Below are 21,856 nucleotides of genomic sequence, written 5' to 3'. Positions count from 1 at the left end.
ACGTTGTACGTGGTTGTGCTCATCACCGATAATCTCTAATTGCATGGTCTAAGCGTTGGTTTTTGTTCCTATTCACGAAATGTTAACACAAATTTCAAGATGCCGAGCGTTTAGCGTTAAATCTTTGCCAAAATCTTGCAAAATAATAATTAATTTAAAATTCTGCCTAGTTTTTGTTATCACAACTACCAGTCATTGGCGCTGCGCGCAGTAAAAATCGAGCAGTTGTAGCTTCGTACAACGGTGAAAGAGGTAGGTACAGATACCACCGTTGCACCGTTGTACCACTTTGCTTGCGTGATTCTATCGTTGTACACCAGGGGCTTGCGATGGGTGCCATGTTTTTGTTGCCAACATCTCAGCACATCTCGACAAAGGTTGGCAGCAAATCTACCTGTCAGACGGGCGCTATTTCTTGCATTTTTTGAAATAGCGCCCTTCGTTAAGTGGACTGTCAAACACCGTTCGTTAAGATACGGATAGCACCCCGCTGTTGTACACGGTGACAGACATACAATTGTACAGGTACAACGCTGGTACAATTGTATGTCTGTCTAGGGTATTTGGAATCATAAGTTGAGTAATAAAAGCTTCATTCGACGAGCAGGTGGCGCTGCGGTAAAAATGATAATACCCACACTGAGAAAACTTTTCGTATAGGCGAGTTTGAGCAAAACTAATAGCAACCGTTCGCTACCTGGTTGTGATTATTGGAACTACAAAAAATTGCAATTCCCAAAATGCTTGCTGGTACCTATAGGTGAACAAAAGCTTCATTCGACAAGTAGTTGGCGCCGCGGTAAAAATGATGATATTTTTATTTCGAGCTGTCAAAACACAGCAAACTAAAATCATAAGAAGCGAATGTGAATTTTTTTTTAAAATACGCGCTTTGGAATCAATCAAATGTTATGGTTGGGTTAGAAAATAACATATATACTTACTATAATTTTATTTGTCTGCATTTTATTTAAAACCATTTATAATTTTATTACATAATAAATACTAAACAATAAGGACATTGATTCAACATGCCTTGGATGAAATATTGTTATAATTTTGCTTAAAATCATTGAAACTACCTTAAACAATATATAGAACACTTTCATGAATATATCTGGATCTAAATTTTTCGGTCCCGAACCTATAAACATAACCACACACACCTAAACTAAATCCGGATCTCAATTTACTTGTCCTAAGTACACATTTCATTTGCAACCACCAGTGCGCTAGCTGTTAAATAAGATTTCTAGCCTGCTGCAGAAAATTTAATGTTCGCAATATTCATTTTACTGAGATTTAAATGAAAAATGTTTTGATTTGTATATCCGTCTAGCGAAAATTTGTAACTGATCATCATTTTCCTAGTTCGGACAGCCAAATGTAGGAGTCGCATGGGCTTCATTAGTTTTGCGTTTATTCGCCTATATGGAACTCGACTTTAAATGTAATATTTTATTGAATTACCAACAGTGGGAATGATGAAAATGGATAATAAAGGTAAGAAAAAGTATTACCTTTCACTTGATATATATTGTTTCTGTTTCGGGAGATTATTAGAGCTTCGCAAGTGTATTTATGTTTACGAACTGATAGGTTATATGTTTGGTTCTTGGCGCAGATTATGCTAATCACGAAAAAAAATTTGAAAACACATTGGAAAACACTGAAGACTGAAAATAATTGGTGATTCTCTATCCAGGATATGTAAACTTTACAGCTGACTCTATGTACTTTTGTTTCATGCGGTACAAAATCAAACATTAACATTTTTCTGTCATAAAGTTAATTAATTCGAATATTTTCACTTACGTTAACGTAGATAAACAAATTTCTTCCAATATTTCGCTATCTAAATTCCTGAGGGTTAATCAAAACCTGCATTTTATTTCAGCTTTTTTCAAAAATATATGGAGCTTGACAGCTATTTTACTTTTCATCACTTTTTTTATGCAGCGCCTCTAAGCAGGCGATAGCTTGTCAAAAACGCCTATAGGCGAATTCGAGCAAAACTAAGAGCAACCGTTCGCTACCTGGTTGTGATTATTGGAACTACAAAAAAAGTGCAATTCCCAAAACGCTTGCTGGCACCTATATGGAACTCGACTTTAAATGTAATATTTTATTGAATTACCAACAGTGGGAATGATGAAAATGGATAATAAAGGTAAGAAAAAGCATTACCTTTCATTTACCTTCACCCCTACTACTGCTAGGGATTTACCTGACATTCCAGCCTTAGTATGCGGTAAAAAAAAGCTCTCCGCTGATATGCTGCCCGCTACTGTTACTGTGGCTCCACCAGCTAAAAAGTGTTGGATATACCTCGCCAGATTCGATCCAAACGTCACTGAAGATGATATTCGTTCTTTGGCCACTGATTGTCTGTCCACGGATACCACTATCGAGGTGATAAAGCTCGTAAAGAAGGATGCTAACCTTAGTGAATTACGATTTGTTACTTTTAAAATCGGAGTGGATCCAAAGTTCCGTGATTCAGCTTTAAGTGCGGATACGTGGCCAGATGGAGTTTATTTCCGTGAATTCATTGACACTGAGCGTAGTATTTTCCGGAAGGATAGTGGGACGGGGTTTCGGAAAACACCCCGTTTGGTATGAATGAATTGAATGCTTTTAAATCACAACGGGAATTGGATGGTGTGTTGCATCCAGTTTCCTGCACTGCTAATGTCGAAACGCATACTACCGCTGCAGTTGATAATCCTCAAGAACCTGTGGTATGTATGGATCAATGGGCTTCCAATCCAATTAATGTTAACTGCGGAGCTGCGAGTGGCAGCGATGGCTCGGTCAAGGATCATGCAACGTTAGCTGATGAACCACCGTCTCCTATTCGGTTCTATTTTCAAAACGTTCGCGGGTTAAAATCTAAAATCGACGATTTCTATCTCGCCTGCATAGAAGCTGAACACGACATTATATTGCTAGTTGAAACATGGCTGGACGAGAGGATCAATTCTGTTCAACTGTTTGGTAATAAATATAACGTTTACAGGGTAGACCGTAATCAAGAAAATAGTGTGCGAAAGGTGGGAGGAGGTGTTTTAATTGCTGTTCGAAAATCGTTCGATTCATATCTGTGCGCTGAAGGAATGACAAGTAATCTTGAACAAGTATTTGTTGTGGTCAAAATGAAAAACTGCAAAATTTTCGTCGGAACTTTTTATTTGCCCTGCGAGAAACGCAGTGATAGTTCACTTATGGCAAATCACATAAACTGTATCGAAAAAGTTCGCGAAATTGCCAGAATTGACGACATGTTAGTTGTCGCGGGCTATTATAATCAGCCTAGTTTAACTTGGTTGTGCACACCCGAGGGAAAAGTTTTTGCTGATCCCATGGCCATTCGTTCAGGGGTTCGAAAGGAATCCTCAGTAATCGAACTACTATTGGATGGAGTCGCAAGAAATAATCTGAACCAATGTAGTATGATCCAGAATTATAACCTGCGTCAATTGGATCTGGTTTTCGTTAGTGACGGCATATCGTGTTCTGTTTCCGCTGCTGTCGACCCACTGGTGTCATTGGATAACCACCATCCAGCTCTAAATTTTTGCGTTGAAAGTTCTGCCCATCTAGGGTTTGAAGACACTCACGATCCCGCATTACTCAACTACAAGAAAATCGACTTTTCCGCATTTTCACAAAGCCTAGCAACGTTTGATTGGTCTTCTGTTGTTGAATGCACTGACGTTGATGAATCAGTCTATCGATTTGGCTTGATTCTAAACAACTTGTTAGTCGCCTGTACGCCCCGCTACAAACCGCTGCCAAAACCGCCATGGTCAAATGCCAAACTAAGAAATTTGAAAACCAAACGTACTTCAGCGCTTCGACGGTATTCGCGGTCACGGTGTCCTTACTTGAAGGCGCAATTCTCTACTGCATGCAACGCTTTCCGTACGTACAATCGCCAAAGATATGCTGTCTATGTCAGGAGAACACAGGAGCAATTGCGGCGCAATCCAAAAGTATTCTGGTCGTTTGTTAAATCAAAATATAAGGAGGATGGCTTGCCTTCGACCGTTTCACTCGGTACTACAACTGCCTCAACTAATGCTGCAAAGTGTCAATTGTTTGCGCAGCATTTTGCCTCAGTTTTCGGAGTTGCTTATCCTGACAATCCTTCTAAGAGCTTTCTCGACACCATTCCATCTGATCTGGTGGATATCGACTGTTTCGCTGTATCTGAGGATATGTTGCTTAGAGCAGCACGCAGGCTTAAACCATCGTATACGCCAGGACCTGATGGGATACCTGCTATTGTTTTAAAACGTTGCATTCGACTACTACTAACGCCACTTCTGAAGATCTTCAAGTTGTCAATGGATCAGGCAAAGTTTCCAGCGGAATGGAAAAAGTCGGTCATGTTCCCGGTTTTTAAAAAAGGCGATAAACGAACTGTTAGTAACTATAGGGGCATCACATCACTGTGTGCAGGCTCCAAGCTAATGGAAATTGTCGTGAGTGAAGTAATTCTTTTCTCCTGTAAGAATTATATTTCTCCTGACCAGCATGGTTTCGTACCAGGACGATCAGTGGATACAAATTTGCTAGATTTTACTACATTTTGTATCAACACAATTGGCTCAGGTTACCAAGTCGATGCCGTTTACACAGATCTTAAGGCAGCATTCGATCGGATTGATCATGATATTGCTCTGAAGAAGTTTGCTAAACTTGGGTTTTCTCAACGTCTTTGTCGCTGGTTGGAGTCATACTTGAAAAATAGGAAGCTACAAGTTAAAATCGGATCATCGCTGTCTGATTTTTTCGTTAATGAAACTGGAGTTCCCCAAGGTAGCAACCTTGGCCCGTTGTTATTTTCACTGTTTTTTAATGATGTGACAGCTCTACTTAACGATAAATGTAAACTGGTATATGCTGACGACCTAAAAATATACGTCGCTGTGAAAAGCTTGGGCGACTGCTACGTTCTACAGTCTTTGTTGAAAACCTTTACCAATTGGTGCCAAGAAAATAGAATGACGCTCAGCATTAATAAATGTCTCGTAATTTCATTCCACCGTAAACAAAGCCGTGAAGTTTTCGAATTTGACTATCGTATTAATGATCAGATACTTGAACGTGTGGACTGTATCAAAGATCTTGGAGTTTTAATCGACACAAGGTTAACTTTTCGGAACCATCTCTCAGCAATCATCGATAAAGCAAATAGACAACTGGGATTCATGTTCAAAATTGCCAAGGAGTTCGACGACCCACACTGTCTTCGCTCATTATACTGTGCACATGTCCGATCTCACCTGGAAAATTCTGCAGTTGTTTGGTCACCTTATCGTGCAAACTGGATCAATCGGATAGAGGCTATCCAACGCAAGTTTGTTTGGTACGCCCTTAGGCATTTACGGTGGAATAACCCACAGAATCTTCCACCATATGAAGCTCGCTGTCAGTTGCTGGGATTGACAACCCTCGAAAAGAGAAGGAAGGTGTACAAGGCTGTTATGGCAGCTAAAATTCTCACGTCAGAAGTAGATAGTCCCGCATTACTAGAACAATTACAGGCAAGGGTATTGCCCAGAAACCTTCGTCAACGTAGCGGATTTCTGCATATGCCCATCAATCGTTCAGATTTCACGAAGAATTCTCCTATTCAATCGATGTGTGCAACCTTCAATGAGTTCTTCCACCTGTTCGAGTTCAACGAGTCGTCATCGGTGTTCAAACAAAAGCTGCTTAAGTTACTTAACTCATCTATTAGTTAGTAATATGTTCATTTTTGTTTATTGTGAATTGACCATTACGTTTTATTTTGTAAATTTGTATGTGCGATGCTCTATCCTTAATTATTTTTGACTACTATTGTGAGCTTTTATAATTCGAAATGCTAGTTAAACGATACTGGGTTTTGTGCCTATTCGAGAATGACTCCACAATCGTTTTTTCTGATCAACTCGAACGGGCTTTCCTAGCCATTTACATTCATGTAGACTATTAGTCGGATGAATTACATTATAAATAAATAAATAAATAAATAAATAAATTTGATATATATTGTTCCTGCTTCGGGAGATTATTAGAGCTTCGCAAGTGTATTTATGGTTACGAACTGATAGGTTATATCTTTGGTTCTTGGCGCAGATGATGCTAATCAAGAAAATTAATCCGTTAGCATTTGAAAACACATTGGAAAACGCTGAAGACTGAAAATAATTGGTGATTCTCTATCCAGGATATTAAACTTTACAGCTGACTCTATGTACTTTTGTTTCATGCGGTACAAAATCAAACATTAACATTTTTCTGCCATAAAGTTAATTAATTCGAATATTTTCACTTACCTTAACGTAGATAAACAAATTTCTTCCAATATTTCGTTAATCAATCAAATCAATCAATCAATCAAGTTAATCAAAAACTGCATTTTATTTCAGTTTTTTTCAAAAATGTATGGAGTTTGACAGCGATTTTACTTTTCATCACTTTTTTATACAGCGCCTCTAAGCGGGCGATAGCTTGTCAAAAACGCCTATATGGGGTTATGCGTTAATGCTTGCGGTTACTTGGGTAGTTATGTTTATAGATGCGGGACCGAAAAATTTAAATCCAGATATAATCATGAAAGTGTTCTACTTCATTGTTTAAGGTAATTTTAATGGTTTAAGCAAAATTATAACAATATTTCATCCAAGGCATGGTTAATTAATGTCTTTATTGTTTAGTATTTATTATGTATTAAAATTTTAATAGTTTTGATTGAAATGTAGGCAAATAAAAACTATAGTAAGTATATACGTTATTTTCTAACCCAACCATAACATTCGATTGATTTCAAAGCGTCTATATTAAAAAAATTCAAATTTACTTCGGATGATTTCAGTTTTCTATGTGTTTTGCCAGCTTGAAATAAAAATATCATCCTTTTTACCGCGGCTCTAACTACACTGTAAAAAAACAGCACGTTCGATCCAAATGCCACCTACATTTGAAAATCAATAATTGTGAACACTTCAATTTCACTTGTAAATCCTTACAAATTCCAAATGGAATCCACATCACTTTCAAGTGCTTTGGCACTTCCACACTTCAAGTGACAGGTCTTATGATTTCGATATGGCAAGGCACCGAACAATCAAATGTGTTTACACTTGAATTCGTGCTATATGCTGATGCACATAATATTCAAGTGTGAGCCACTTTGTTCGAACGTGATAGAAGAATTTTTTATGGGAAAGAAGTAAAACAATATGGCTGAGATGAAGCAGAGCAACATGTTGACTGCAGGAAGAGTTTTTGGTTTTACCGGTTAATATGTATTGAATCGTAAGTATTATTTGTTTGTAAATTATGCAATATTACATGTTACGTTTTTTGTTAGGTACGGCTTGGGTGCTGGTCAACAGACGAAATCATCCAGGGTACACAGCAGCTCGACAGCAGCTGCATTCACAACGCCATCAGCTATTCTACAATGCAATGGCTGCATTATTTTCATTTTGCTTATTTAAATTATGAACAACAAAAGCATAGAACCTCATACTGTTCTTCAGAACTATGCTGAGCAAAGACTCACGGCAGCGGAAGATAAACCGTGGTAAAATTTGAAATTTTTGTTTCTGGATAATCGAAGAGAATCAAGGTAATTTGTTGTAATATATTGTTACCTTTTATTATATAACTCTTACGCTACTTGTTCAATTGTTCGTTACGAGGACAAGAATTCTAAAGCCCTTGGCGTAACTATCGCTTCGAACCGTTGCATTTTGTCGGCACCTTTGAGTGAAACGCACATTTATGCATGGAATCTTATAAAAGTGATACGAATGAAGATTGCTCTTATTACCAAAAAGTTTGCCCTGCATCTCCCTTAAGACACGGAAAAAGTCAAACAATTATCACCAATCATGTGTATCTATTTAAATTTTATACCTATTTTGCATGTTTCTCTTTTGCATGTCCCATGGGAAGGTGGTTTGTCACATCCTTCACCAACCGCTTAAGTTTTAGTTTTGTGCGAGAATGCAATCGAATCTCATAGCCTAATTCAGTTATATGTGTAGCATGTAGTATTGCATGATTTTACCCACCAACCCATCTTCATGGCTTTCACTCCCACTAGTGGACCGCAGGTAGTACCTGCCAGGTACAATATTGATATGACAAGTACTAAGTACCGTTCTATCTGTTCTGAAATAGTAATTATATAACCAAGAATTCTATCCATGTATAGTTCGTAACTGTTCGTACAGTTCGTGTAAGCTAGGAGTATGGAAATATTAAATTCAACTTTAAATTATAAAGTACTTCAAACTGAATATCTAATATTGGAGTCTCGATGCCTCCTGGAGTTTGGGGATGTAAACGCATGCCGATGTGTAAATTTGAACACAGATAATGTACTGTCACTGCTCCCTGACCGAGACATTTTTTATCGAGATGCTACAGAATATGCGATTTTGGCTGTACAGCGATGAAAAATATCTATACCTATAAAAATGGATTTTTGACTGTCTGTCTGTCCGTATGTTCCTTATAGACTCGGAAACTACTGAACCAATCGGCGTGAAAATTCGCATGCAGGGGTTTTTGGACCCAGGGAAGGTCCTTATGATAGTTGGAGATCCCTTCCCCCTAACAGCGGAGCCTCCCCATACAAATGAAACACAAATTTCTGCATAACTAGAGAACTAATCAAGCAAATGGAACCAAATTTGGCATGTGGGTATTTTAGGAGGCAGGAATTTTTCCTATGGTGAATTGAGGCCCCTCCCATCTTTAGGAGGGGATTTATAGCCCCTACCCTATTCAAGAGGGCCTTTATACAAATGAAATACAAATTTCCTCTTATTTCGAGAGCTAATCAAAGAAATGGAGCCAAATTTGGCACGTGGATGTTTTCCGAGGCAAGAGTTTTTTTTTTATGAATTGAGTCCCCTTTTCTGTTTAGGAGCGGGGGGGAGGGGGCTCCCAGACAAATAAAATACAAATTTCGTCATAGCTTGAGAACTAATCAAGCAAATGGAACCAAATTTGGCATCTGAGGGTTTTATGAGGCAGAAAAAACTTTCACGATAAAACTACAAGGTATACAGCCTTAAGGGTTGTACGAAAGGGTGGCGTAGGACTATATCAGATCATTAGATCAAAGACTAATGTAAACTTCATTTCTGGCATATACATATTTATAAGAATCATTGTTTAAGTGAATGTTTAAAAGAGAAGAGCGAAATATTCAGATTCAATTCTTTATTGAATGCATGGGTGGCTTTGAAAATACGTAGACGGGGGTTCATATGTACAACGCCTGCAACCATTGAGACAGATTTCTTTTAAAAATTGCTCCGAAAAGGTTCTACTAGATTACTTTCACAGCTTACCGCTTGTTACATAGCACAAAATATGTCACATACGCAAAAATTTCTGTTTTATTTGTATGAGAATCCTTATCCTTCTACCACAGGGGTGAGGAGTCTCAAATCATCATAAAATAAATTCATGCCTCCAAAACCCCCCACATGCCAAATTTGGTACTTTTTGCTTGATTAGTTAGAGTTATGAGGAAATTTGTAATAATCTACAAATGGGAGCCCCCTTCCTAAAGAGAGGAGGGGTCTCAGTTCACTATAGAAAAAAATCCAAAAAACCCCACATGCCAAATTTGGTTCCATTTGCTTGATTTGTTCTATAGAGTTATAAGGAAATTTGTATTTCATTTGTATGGGAAACCGCCCCTTCTTAAAAGGAGAAGGGGTCTCATTGCACCATACAAAAAAGATCCTGCCTTCTAAAACCCTTTACTTTTGCTTATTCAGCCGAGAGCCGGGGTGCTTCTTGCCGTATCAAGAATTCCTCTCCATTGTACTCGGCCCTGGGCTACTCGTCGCCAATTCGTTGCGCGTCTCGACACACGCAAGTCGGTTTCAACCTAGTCGAGCCATCTAGCACGTTGAGCGCCTCTATTCCTGGTGCCGGTGGGGTTCTTGAAGAGAACGGATTTCATTACACAGTCGTCCGGCATCCTTGCGACGTGGCCGGCCCACCGTAGTCTCCCAACTTTCGCCAGGTGTACGATGGGAATCTCTCCAAGCAGTGCATGTAGCTCGTGATTCATACGCCTTCGCCACTCTCCGCTTTCCGTCTGTACTCCGCCAAAAATAGTCCGCAACACCTTTCGTTCATAAACGGCAAGTGCACGTAAGTCTTCCGTAAGTAAAGTAACTGTCTCAAGTCCGTAGAGGATTACCGGTCTGATTTGCGTTTTGTACATCGTCAGCTTTGTGCGGCGGCATATGCTCCTTGATCGAAACGTCTCGCGAAGGGAAAAGTAGGCTCGATTTCCAGCTTGAATGCGTCGTTGGATCTCCTTACTCGTACTATTGTCGGCGGTGACCAGAGATCCCAAATATACGAACTCATCAACCACTTCCAGTTCATCGCCGTCAATAGCCGTTACTTTCTCGGGAGCCTCTTCCTACCATATATTTGGTTTTCAACACATTAATTTGTAATCCTATCCTCCTAGCCTCCGTTTTTAATCTGGCGTAGATTACCTCCGCCGTCCCACGGTTTCTAGTAATAATGTCGAGGTCGTCTGCAAAGGCTAGGAGTTGGCTACTCTTACTGAAGATCGTTCCTCTCGGTTCGATGCCCGCTCGCCGGATCACACCTTCAATAGCGATATTGAATAACATACAGGACAGTCCATCCCCTTGCCGTAACCCTCTGCGCGATTCGAAAGGACTTGAGAGTGTCCCCGAAACGTGCACGTAACACTTCACTCGTTCCAAAGTAGCTTTGACCACCTGCGTCAGTTTGTCCGGAAAACCGTACTCGTGCATTATCTGCCATAGCTGTTCGCGTTCAACGGTATCGTATGCTGCTCTGAAATGCAAAATATGATGCGTGGGCACGTTGTACTCTCGACATTTCTGAAGGATTTGTCGGAGAATAATTTGATCCGTAGTAGCACGGGCCCCCATAAAGCCCGCCTGATACTGCCCTACGAATTCTCTTGCTATTGGGGATAGACGACGCAACAAAATCTGGGAGAGCACCTTGTAGGCGGCGTTAACCAGCGTAATGCCGCGGGAGTTACAGCAGTCTAGCCGGTCGCCCTTTTTGTAGATGGGACAGACTACGCCTTCCATCTACTCCTCCGGTAGTTTCTCTTCTTCCCAAATCCTTGAAATCAGCCGATGAAGTGCCGTTACTAGCGGTTCTTGGCCATTTTTGAAGAGTTCTGCCGGGAGTCGGTCCTTTCCGGCGGCTCTACTATTCTTCAGCAGACCGATTTCTCGTCGGATCTCTTTGAGATCGGGAGCCGGTACGCTGTTGTCGTTTGTAGGTACTCCGAGGTTAACTTCCATTGCGTCTCCTGCTGCTATATCGCCGTTGAAGTGTTCATCGAAGAACTGCTTCCACCTATCAACCTTCTCGCGCTCGTTTGTGATTAGATCCCCTCCCTCGTCCCTCCACATGTCAGGATTTAGTGTGTGGGCCTTGCGAGTTTGGTGCACCTTCTCGTAAAACTTGCGGGTATCATTAGCCCGGAATAGTTGTTCAAGCTCCTCACGATCTCTGTCCTCCTTCTGGCGCTTTTTCCTTCTCAGGATCGTGGTCAACTCATTCCTTGCTCGTCGGTACTTGGCCAAATTCTCTCTCGTGGATATGCTCAGATAGTTTTCCCAAGCTCTTTTTTTCCTCTCTATCGCTTCTTGGCATTCCCCGTCAAACCAATCATTTCGTGCACTCGAGATTTCCACACCTAGCACCGCGGTTGCGGCCTCGTTGACGGCCGAGCGCATCCTACTCCATCCGTTTTCGAGGGTCGAAGCATCTAGCCCCACAGAGGAAGGCAGAGCTTCATCCAGTACGCGCGTAGTTTTCGGCAGTTCGCGGGTTATCTAGTTGCCGAATGTTTAGCCGAGGAGGGCGGCTTTGTCGCGAGGTGTAAACCGTCGATAGTTTTGAGCGCACATGTACTGCTACTAGGTAGTGGTCCGAGTCAATATCCGCACTCCGTAGGGAGCATACGTTGGTGATGTTCGAGAAATACCGGCCCTCGATGAGAATATGGTCGATTTGGCTCGAGGTTCAGGTGATCTCCAGGTGGCTTTGTGGATATCTTTGTGGGGAAAGAAGGTGCTTTTGATCACCAAGCCTCGGGAAGCCGCAAAATTGATGCATCGCTGGCCGTTATCGTTCGTGTCGGTGTGCAGGCTATGGGGCCCGATCACCGGTCTATACATTGCTTCCCTGCCGATTTGGGCGTTCATATCCCCGATGACGATCTTGATGTCCCGTGGTTACCTCCAGCTGCACATAGAACCCTTCCTTCTCGTCGTCGGGTCTACCTTCGTGTGGGCAATGCACGTTTATGATGGTGTAGTTGAAGCAACGGCCTTTTATCCTCAACACGCACATCCTCTCGTTGATCACTTTCCAGTTCATTACGCGATCCTGCATTTTGCCCAACACTACGAAGTCCGTTCCCAGCTCGTTGGTCGCTCCACCACTCTGCAAAAATCGGGCTCTGCCGTCACGGATCCTCCACACCTTCTCGCCTTTGCGACAGATCTCCTGCAGTGCCACGATGCCAAACTTTCGGGGTTCTAGCTGATCGAGCAGCACCCTGTCGCCACCAACGAAATTTAGCGATCTGCAGTTCCAGGTACCAAGTCTCCATTCCATGTCCTTATTTCGTCGCCTTGGTCCATGTCGAATATTCCGAAAAGATATTTCTCGACTCTTGTTAGTGTTTTTTTTTATAGGTAGCCATACTAGGGCTTACGCTATCGAGTCTCGTGATGGGGCTGCCATCTTGCAGTGTCGAGACACACTGTGCCTCCTCCCCTGTTGGTATACGACCTTAGTTTCCACCTTAGTATTCCAGCTGGTACCACGTGCAGGTAGGGGTAGGAGTTGCTAGATAAGAGGCTAGGGACCACAATGGGGTCTGTTTTACGCGTTATCCAACCATTTACCAGCCTTCTAAAACCCCTACATGCCAAATTTAGTTCAATTTGCTTGATTAGTTCTCGAGTTTTGAGGAAATTTGTGTTTCATTTGTATAGGAGCGCCCCCTTTTTCGCCCTCCTTAATATTGTCCTCTAATCCCCTCCATAAAATTGCCGGTCATTTTATCTATCCAACGGCATATAAATTGTTCAGTTGCGTTTAGTAGTTGAGTAGTTAATAGCATTTCAAATCTTTCATTCAAACGTTACACTTCTATTTTCGTTTTCACAAAGTGCTACCCAGTCCCAGTATAGTAAACAAAGACGTAGTCCTACGTCAAAATTCCACTATTAATTTTATTCACGACAGAAATACACGATGCAAATCACAAAACTGCTTAAAGATCGCCCAACGAGCCCAAGAAGAAAAATTATAGCGATGGTTATTAAGTCTATTACAACATTTATAAGTACCTATAAGCGCTACCAAGTAACCAAGAGAAAACTCACGACAAAAATATTAATCAACCACAAGAAGAGTATACCATAAAGCCTAATGCTGAGCGATTAATTGCTGAGTTTTAAGATAAAAAAACGAACGAAACCAAGCAAGCAACGAATTTCCATACTTTCTGCTGGAAAACTTAAAAGTCCAAAATCGGTTTAGTTTTGAAATAAATATAACCTCATTAACTTCAAGAAAATTTGAATTCGACTTGGGCTTACTTTTTCAGGACAATATTGGAATTCTCAAAACAACACCCAGTGGATATGATTGCCGAGATAATTCCAAGAAACTCAGACGGGATTGGCGCCAGCAACCGCAGTCCGCACTCAGAAGCCGTTTCATCGCGAACAAGTCAATTGAAATCGGAAAGGAATCTTCAAAAAAGCAGTTCAGTTCATAATTCATAATAACCGTTCGCAAAAAGTTGGAAGCCATTCGAATCTTGAATCGCGAATCGGACATCCACGCAAAGCAACTATTCCACGCAAACAAAGCCTCACGAACAACAGTCAAAAGTCTCTGAAATGCCTGCCTTACATTCGCAAACCCGTGGAAGATAGCAAAAGCGATCAGCATAACTCTTCAGTTTGTCGACAATCAAAATCGTATACTACACCAAAAATTATTAAACTAATTGAACTTGGATTTGGCTTATAAATGTAGAGCTTCCTGAACCATCGACTAGAACGCGACAAATCTCCACTGGAATTACAGTTTTGCGAAAAAGTGTTGGAAGCCTCTAACAGAAGTTCAGCTCAACCCATTCAGGGCAGTCAAAAGTTTTATTCTGCGCTTCAAAACACTCCAGGACCTATCGCTGCTGGTGAGCGGATTAAAATTCAAGATGAAATGACTCAAACAACCCCAATTCCGTCAGTGCCCAGTGGATGCATTAATTCACTACACTGAAGATTCCGAGTGATCAGAAGCTCAGAAAACCATTACCACCGTATCTACATTGGCGGAAGGCAATTCAGAACAGATTAGTCACAGTTCATCGTATAGAAGTACTACAACTAGCAGCACTTCAACAACGATTAACACCACCGAAAATAGCCCCAGCTAAACGTGTGAAATCAGTGATTCGCATGCTTCCTTAGAAACCAGACCTCTAGAAACCTCAACTTTCCCAATAGTCATCATACCAGTGCTCCCCCGCCGGAGGAATATTCACTGTGTTTTAAAGAAAGCTTGCAATGTTACTCGAAAAACCATGCTGCCAAGCATCTAACGAAATTTCTGCAATTAAGAATAAATTGCAATTCTTGTACGTCTCGAGAGGGAACGGGCTGGACTGAACAAACAAGTAATGTCATAAATTGAGTGTACCTTTGTGTAATTAACTATACAGTATTCTATTTACAGTTTTCATAAACTTTCTCTGTACACATCTAGGACAAGGAATAGCGCACGCTTGCCAATTATCACCGAAATCAGTGAGCAAATTAAATTTGTTTTCATCGAACAGCTTACAAGAATCCGGCGGAGGTACATCCACTCTGTCCAAAATCAATTTAGCGTCCTGTCCAAGCCGCATCCTGGCCTTGTGAAAGTGAAAGATGACCACGACAGTGACGACTTCGATGATATCAAACACGCTGCATCTTCAATTGTCGACGGTGGTGTGGAACTGGAACCGAACGATAGGGTTAGTAGCCAATTGTGTGTGTCTCCTAACAAGTCTAATTAACTTTTATTTTGATTTCAGCCGATACTGCTGGATGTGCTTAGAAAGCGAACATTTTCAGCCGAAGTACATTATTTTCAACGAAGGCTACTAAGCTACAAAGAAACGAAAGACTGCTGCCAAATTTACGCCAACGACGACTGCTACTCGTCATTAAGTAGCAATCGGTAAGAACAATAGTTTATGGTACCAAAATCAATTACTATTATTTACTTTTTCACATTTTCAGTGATCTGATCAAGGATGCCGTTTCGCTTGGCCATTGCCTCTGGATAAAATGATTGAGCATATTTACTTAGCATCGACAACATTGGGAAGGTTCTTATTACATTTTAATATTATGTACCGTGCAAGCACCATTTTCAAAACAGTGCCTAATTCTGAACAGTTTCATTATTCATAAATATTGACAAAATTCTAGTTATTCAAACAAATTAATCACTACATCTGATGATTTCATATTACTAAAATGGTTTAAATAGCTAGAGTTTTGTCAATATTTAAGATAAATTTGCAGCTGTTCAGAATTAGGCACTGTTTTGAATATGGTGCCTGCACGGTATATCCATTAATTGGTTTCAATAAAAATTGCATTGTTAGAAGTAAAAACTATACTATTTTATTAATTATATCACATTGCCTAATCATATGCAACACCACAAAAAGCAAATTGTCGTATTTGGCTGTCATATAAAATATCATACGAAACCCAAAGTGAAAACCATTTAATTTTCATAAACAATGCATTGCGTATTCAACAAAAAGCAGTTAAGATCCAATAATAGAACCTTTAATATTCATAAGCATGACACGTGAAATCTTAGTGTTTTGCTTTTTGATTATCAAATGGACGTCACGTGAAATCTTAATGTTTTGCTTTTTGATAATCAAATGGACGACACGTGAAATCTTAGCGTTTTTCTTTTGAAATGCTGGTGTGGCATATTGATTGAATCTCAAGTGTATTCCACTTTAATACGATGTGGTTCATCCTATAGCACAGATCTAAGTGGAATCCACTTCATGAGAACGTGTTGATTTTTTACAGTGTACTGGTCGAATGAAGCTTTTGTTTGCCTATGTAGCTACTTAGTTTTGAAGTGACAACTACTTGTTTCTGGCGCTAATGTACATTAAACCGTCTTAATATACTAGCGCCAACAGAAAGTCGTTGTCACTTCAAACTCAGCTATCTTCAATGATCCATTCAATAATATTATGACATTATAACCAAAGTGACAAAATATAATAATGATTGGTGTTCAGTTTGACTAGTTTGACGAGTTTTACCATTGGGTTTTGCTGTGTTACCAATACCATATTTGTGAAAGTATTGTCAAGTCTTCTGCTATTTGATTTAAAATTGTTTTCACCAAGAAATCGAAATGCTTTATAGGTTTAGAATGAAAATTGGAATTATACTAATGAGCTAGCCAGTTTAGAACCACTAGAATGATAAGTAGTTTCTAACGTAAACTAAGTGATTCGTGTCTAGATCTTGTATTTTCATAAACCGAGAAACGGTACTACGTTGTTGCTTGCATAATAGTGCATTCTAAAATATTGAAACCATTTTAATATTGTGTGACAAGAAATGCCATTGGATACCGGAGTTGTAAGTGGTTCGGGTGGAAAACAAGTCACTACTGCGGGGTGCATTTGTGGGGCAGTTGGTGGGTCTCAGGCGGCAGTGGGAAATACCACAGTTTCGGGTCTGGGAGGGAGTGGCAACACAGCTACGAGCGGAAAACAACTTTCAACAAAAAAATCCCTCAAACTGTCTAGTTTGGTTGACGATATGATGGGACCATCTTCAGTTACGGGAAGTCATCATGAGGAACCATTTCGCGCCAGACTGCATCAGCTTTTTTCTCAAATTGAAAAAGAATTCGAACTATTGCACGCTGAGAATTTAATTTGTACGTGAATGGTTTGGTTATATGTTCAAAAATAAATTCTATCTATTTTTCAGTACAAGAAAAATTAGAAGCTGTGGCTGGCACTCCACGTGACTCGACGGCTGGCGATCGTTTATTACCACTACAAGATTCATACGAAGCAGATGGAGCAGTAAATAAGAGCTTTAAATCTAAGTTGGGCAGTGCAGGAAGCAAAGTTAAGGCTAGTCACAAGATTCGTGCTCAAACTAGTAGGATTGTTTCCAGTTTTAAAGCTCAATCTGTCGTTAGCTCATTAGTAAGAGAGTTTTGTGGCCATAAAGATGGTGTTTGGCAAGTTAGCACGAAGACAGGTCAACCGATAATTGGAACAGCTTCGGCTGATCACAGTGCATGCATATGGGGAATTGATACAGGACGGTGTATGTTGCAATATCAAGGTCATAGCGGATCGGTTAATTCGATAAAGTTTCATCAAAGTAGAGACCTTGTGCTAACAGGAAGTGGTGATTCAACAGCTCATATTTGGCAGGCAGCCGTCAATTGGGAGGTGCCGGCAAGAAAGGGACATTCATCTGAAGAAGAACTTGATGAAGAAGATGAGCCATACGAAGAAAAGGAACGGGTTGACGTGTTGAGAACGCCAATATGTGAATTTTCAGGCCAAGGAGGACACACTTCAGTGGTTGTTGCTGCCGACTGGCTTCCTGGAGGTGATCAGTTGATTACTGCTAGCTGGGATCGAACGGCTATTTTGTGGGACGTTGAGACTAGCGAACCACTTCAACCTCTCTGTGGGCATGATCATGAATTAACACATGCTTCTGCACATCAAAGTCAGCGCTTGGTCGTGACAGCTTCAAGAGATTCAACCTTTCGGCTGTGGGATTTTCGCGATCCAATTCCTGCAGTGTCAGTTTTTCAAGGACATACTGAGTATGCATAAAATAGAGAAGTTGGAAAATATAAATGGTTAATCTTTTTTTTTATTTACAGAAGTGTCACATCTACTGTATTCACCCGCGATGATAAAGTAGTATCCGGATCGGATGATCGATCAGTGAAGGTATGGGAGTTGCGAAACATGAGGTCAGCATTAACCACAATCCGAACGGATTCGGCTGTGAATCGCCTTGCCGTTTCAGCTAGTGGTGTCATTGCTATACCACATGACAATCGTCATATCCGGTTGTTCGATTTGAATGGACAGCGAATAGCTAGATTGCCCCGTACTAGCCGCCAAGGGCATCGGCGAATGGTATCATCAGTTGCTTGGACTGAGGACATTAGCTCAACTTGCAACCTTTTCTCTTGTGGATTTGATCGTCGTGTACTAGGTTGGGGTGTCTGTTTACCTCCCAAAGAAAACTAATTCGTAACCTATGTATGGTGGATATTTGTTAAGAATAATCAAAATCAATGTTTCCGTTCTGTGACTTATGTATACTTCCCGGAATGTTGAGTGAAACAAAGATAGAGGGTCGCAACTGAAGGTTAATTTAAGGACAAATTTCAAAAGTTATGAGAAAATAGAATTTAGTATTCGATATAACTTGAATAGAAATATCCTAACGTATCATGCATGTAATGCATAAAACATTGATCTGTGTATGAAAGAAAATGTTATTTTTTCGAATCGAATAATTGTTCATTTGCCGTACAGTTTTAACATGTTTGTACGTTTATGTGACCAGGTAAAAGCACTGTTTTATACTTATAATGTGTGGTAGTGTATAATAATGTTAGTAAGGTAGATTATTTATTCATTCAAATGGAAAAGTTGGGTTTTGTTTGCATTTCTGATACTAGCCATAGTAAATGTCACTTATTTCTTTGTGGGTTGGACAGTACCACCAATTATTAAAACTTCTGAATTTTATCTGAAAATTTTATCAGAATCTCAATCTGACTGCTGTGACATTTTTGGGATAGTGTAATATAGCAGCGTACAGGTGCATTGAAGGATTACGCACTTTTCGAGTATAAAGCACATAACCAAAGGAATATCAGGATAACTGCCTTCATAAAAATATAACTAGAGTTTCACTCACCTTACCCCCCCCCCACACACACACGCGCACACACACGAGCACACACACGCGCACCCACACGCGCACACACGCACACACACACACATACAGACACACACACACAGACACACACACAGACACACAGACACACACACAGACACACAACACACACACACACACACACACACACACACACACACACACACACACACACACACACACACACACACACACAGACACACACACACAGACACACACACACACACACACACACACAGACACACACACACACACACACACACACACACACACACACACACACACACACACACACACACACACACACACACACACACACACAGACACACACACACACACACACACACACACACACACACACACACACACACACACACACACACACACACACACACACACACACACACACACACACACACACACACACACAAACGCCCCAAGTTTTAAACAAATGTGCTGCAGTAACTAAACATTGGAATACTAGTAAAATCATTCTGCGTTCTGAATTATTCTTTTCATTTTCAAGCGTTGCCATACGTACGTGTGAATTACGTGTGAAAATCTGCAAAGTAAATTATTAAAAACCAAACCAAGCAGGTTTGGCATGCTCATTTTGCTTGAATTTTGCTCATTTGCTTGTTTCGTTTTAGTCTTATTAGGGCTCGTACAGAGTAAAAGCGACTGCGACCCTCTATACTACATACCGGTCGGGCCCGGATCCGATCAGAAATTTGGTTTCGATCGGAATACCACGTATGCAATAACTATCGGGTCGTTCGGGATGTTTCTGATTGGAACGGGTCCGATCGGTATGTAGAATCGAGGCGAAAACTTGCCTTAAGTCATCAATTATCAAAGTATTACAATATAAATCAACAGACAATAATTCAAGAAGCTGCATGAAATCAAGTCTAATTGAAAAAAATCATCAAAGAATTTAACTGTTAGATGCTTATACCATAAACTTTTCGGAGAATAACAACAAATCAATTAATTTAAATTATTTTCAACCCATAACATCCACCAGATGTATCGTAGGGGTTCCCTTATTTACATGTATTTCCCAATTACCATGACATTCATATGAGGTTACCTGGAGTTTTCTGTCGTTCTCTTAAGTATATGCATGACTAATATACCTATCCAAAATACGTGCCATCATGCTTTGGAGGCATTTAAGTTTTGTTTTAGATCATGAAATCAAGTCCAAAGTTTCATGATGCTGTTAACAAACACAAATTACTTGTTCTTTTAAACGAAGCATTATTGCTGCCACCAACTACGAATTTGAGCGTTTGTTCATGCTATGCTACCTCTACCTGAGTAATGCTGAATTAGAATTAGGTATTGTTTTACACGGTTTTATCTTTTACATTTACGGTGCTATTACAGAGAATAGACATCATTCAGGAACAGACTTTTCGAAAATTCTTGGATACAATTTTAAATTACATGTACCTAGCATCACCACCAATATAGTTGCTTAACTAAATGATTGATTTCTAGAATGATTTCCACACTGATTTGCCACATTGCATCTGGCGCTAATATACATGGATTATAAACACTGCACTAGCACCAGAAGCTAGCTTACTGTAGAATTTTATACACATTTTGCAACACCATCTCTATAGTTTCCCGACTAATTTAACATCCGTTTTATCCAAGTGAGGATCTTTTACTTGGATGTCTGTACTCTGTGATGAATATGGCAAATGCAAATGCTTGGCTGAGATGGTAGAGTGACATGAGCAAAATTTACACAAAATGAGCATGCCAAGTCTGAACACAGGTATTCGATGTGTATTACTTGTCGACTATCGACAACAGCTTGTTTCTAATGCTAGTGTATACATTAGATTTTCCATATATACTAGCACAAAAAGCAAGATGTCACTCCAAAACCAGCTATCTCTATTGATCCATTATTCCACAGCTACAGGAAACATATAATCTGACTATTTAAAATAACAAACAATGTAAACAAAATGGAAAAATAAAACCTTTATGGAATCTATACGTTTATTCCTTGTCGTAAATAAAAAAGTGACTTTTTTCTGAGACATATCTATTTTTGCAGACAGAATATGCATCTTTTTGGTCACAAATTGCTAGGTTAAAAGTGGTATTGATTGATTTCTAAATCCTCATCTCCATCATTCCAACTCCTCATCTGACCAACGTCGCTGGTGACTGTTCTCTTCATTTTCAGCTTTCGCTTCAGTATCCTCAGTATTTCAATACTCGACGAACCTGCGGACAATTTGGTGCACTCAGCTCTTTTGAGATGAACTGAACTGTCCATTGTCCATTGCAGCATGCATGGGGAAACTGCGGCAGACTATCATGGGACCTAATGAAGGGCAAAATCCGCCTGGTGAGGCACCTACCCCTGTGTATCTCCGAATTCTAATCACACGGATGCCAATGAAACAGATCCCTTGCCGAGTCATGACCTTTTATCACGAATCCATCCCCAAAACCAATCTTGAATCTGTTACAAACCTTATCGCGAGTCAAAGCACCCCTGGGATTGGCTGAAATCGGCCTTCTCTGAAGCTTATTCATCATCGAATCATGCATCGCGTTTCGTCACCACCCGGCCGTACAGCCCACGAGACCGGATTCTAGCCTTTATTTATTGTTTGAGGCTTCTGTTGGGCTCCCCACTTACTCGGTAACACTTATAGTCGAGTCGAATTCGCCGTATAGTACAGCGGTCAGTATTCAGTTTTTTAGCCAAAGCACAA

At 40.3% G+C, this 21,856-nt stretch overlaps 1 protein-coding gene across 1 annotated transcript; it reads left to right on the top strand.

The window, feature by feature from the left end:
- The first annotated feature begins 16,462 nt into the window (after nucleotides 1-16,462).
- Nucleotides 16,463-19,136, top strand: LOC128741954 (WD repeat-containing protein 37). Its single transcript, XM_053838093.1, has 3 exons — nucleotides 16,463-17,058; nucleotides 17,112-17,973; nucleotides 18,034-19,136. Exons 1-3 carry the CDS (start codon nucleotides 16,734-16,736, stop codon nucleotides 18,407-18,409), a joined length of 1,563 nt encoding a protein of 520 aa, XP_053694068.1. The 5' UTR covers nucleotides 16,463-16,733; the 3' UTR covers nucleotides 18,410-19,136.
- The last annotated feature ends 2,720 nt before the right edge of the window (nucleotides 19,137-21,856 follow it).

This window comes from Sabethes cyaneus, chromosome 1 (genome assembly GCF_943734655.1).
Source record: "Sabethes cyaneus chromosome 1, idSabCyanKW18_F2, whole genome shotgun sequence".
NCBI classification, from domain to species: domain Eukaryota; kingdom Metazoa; phylum Arthropoda; class Insecta; order Diptera; family Culicidae; genus Sabethes; species Sabethes cyaneus.
This window is presented reverse-complemented; position numbering and strand designations above follow the sequence as displayed.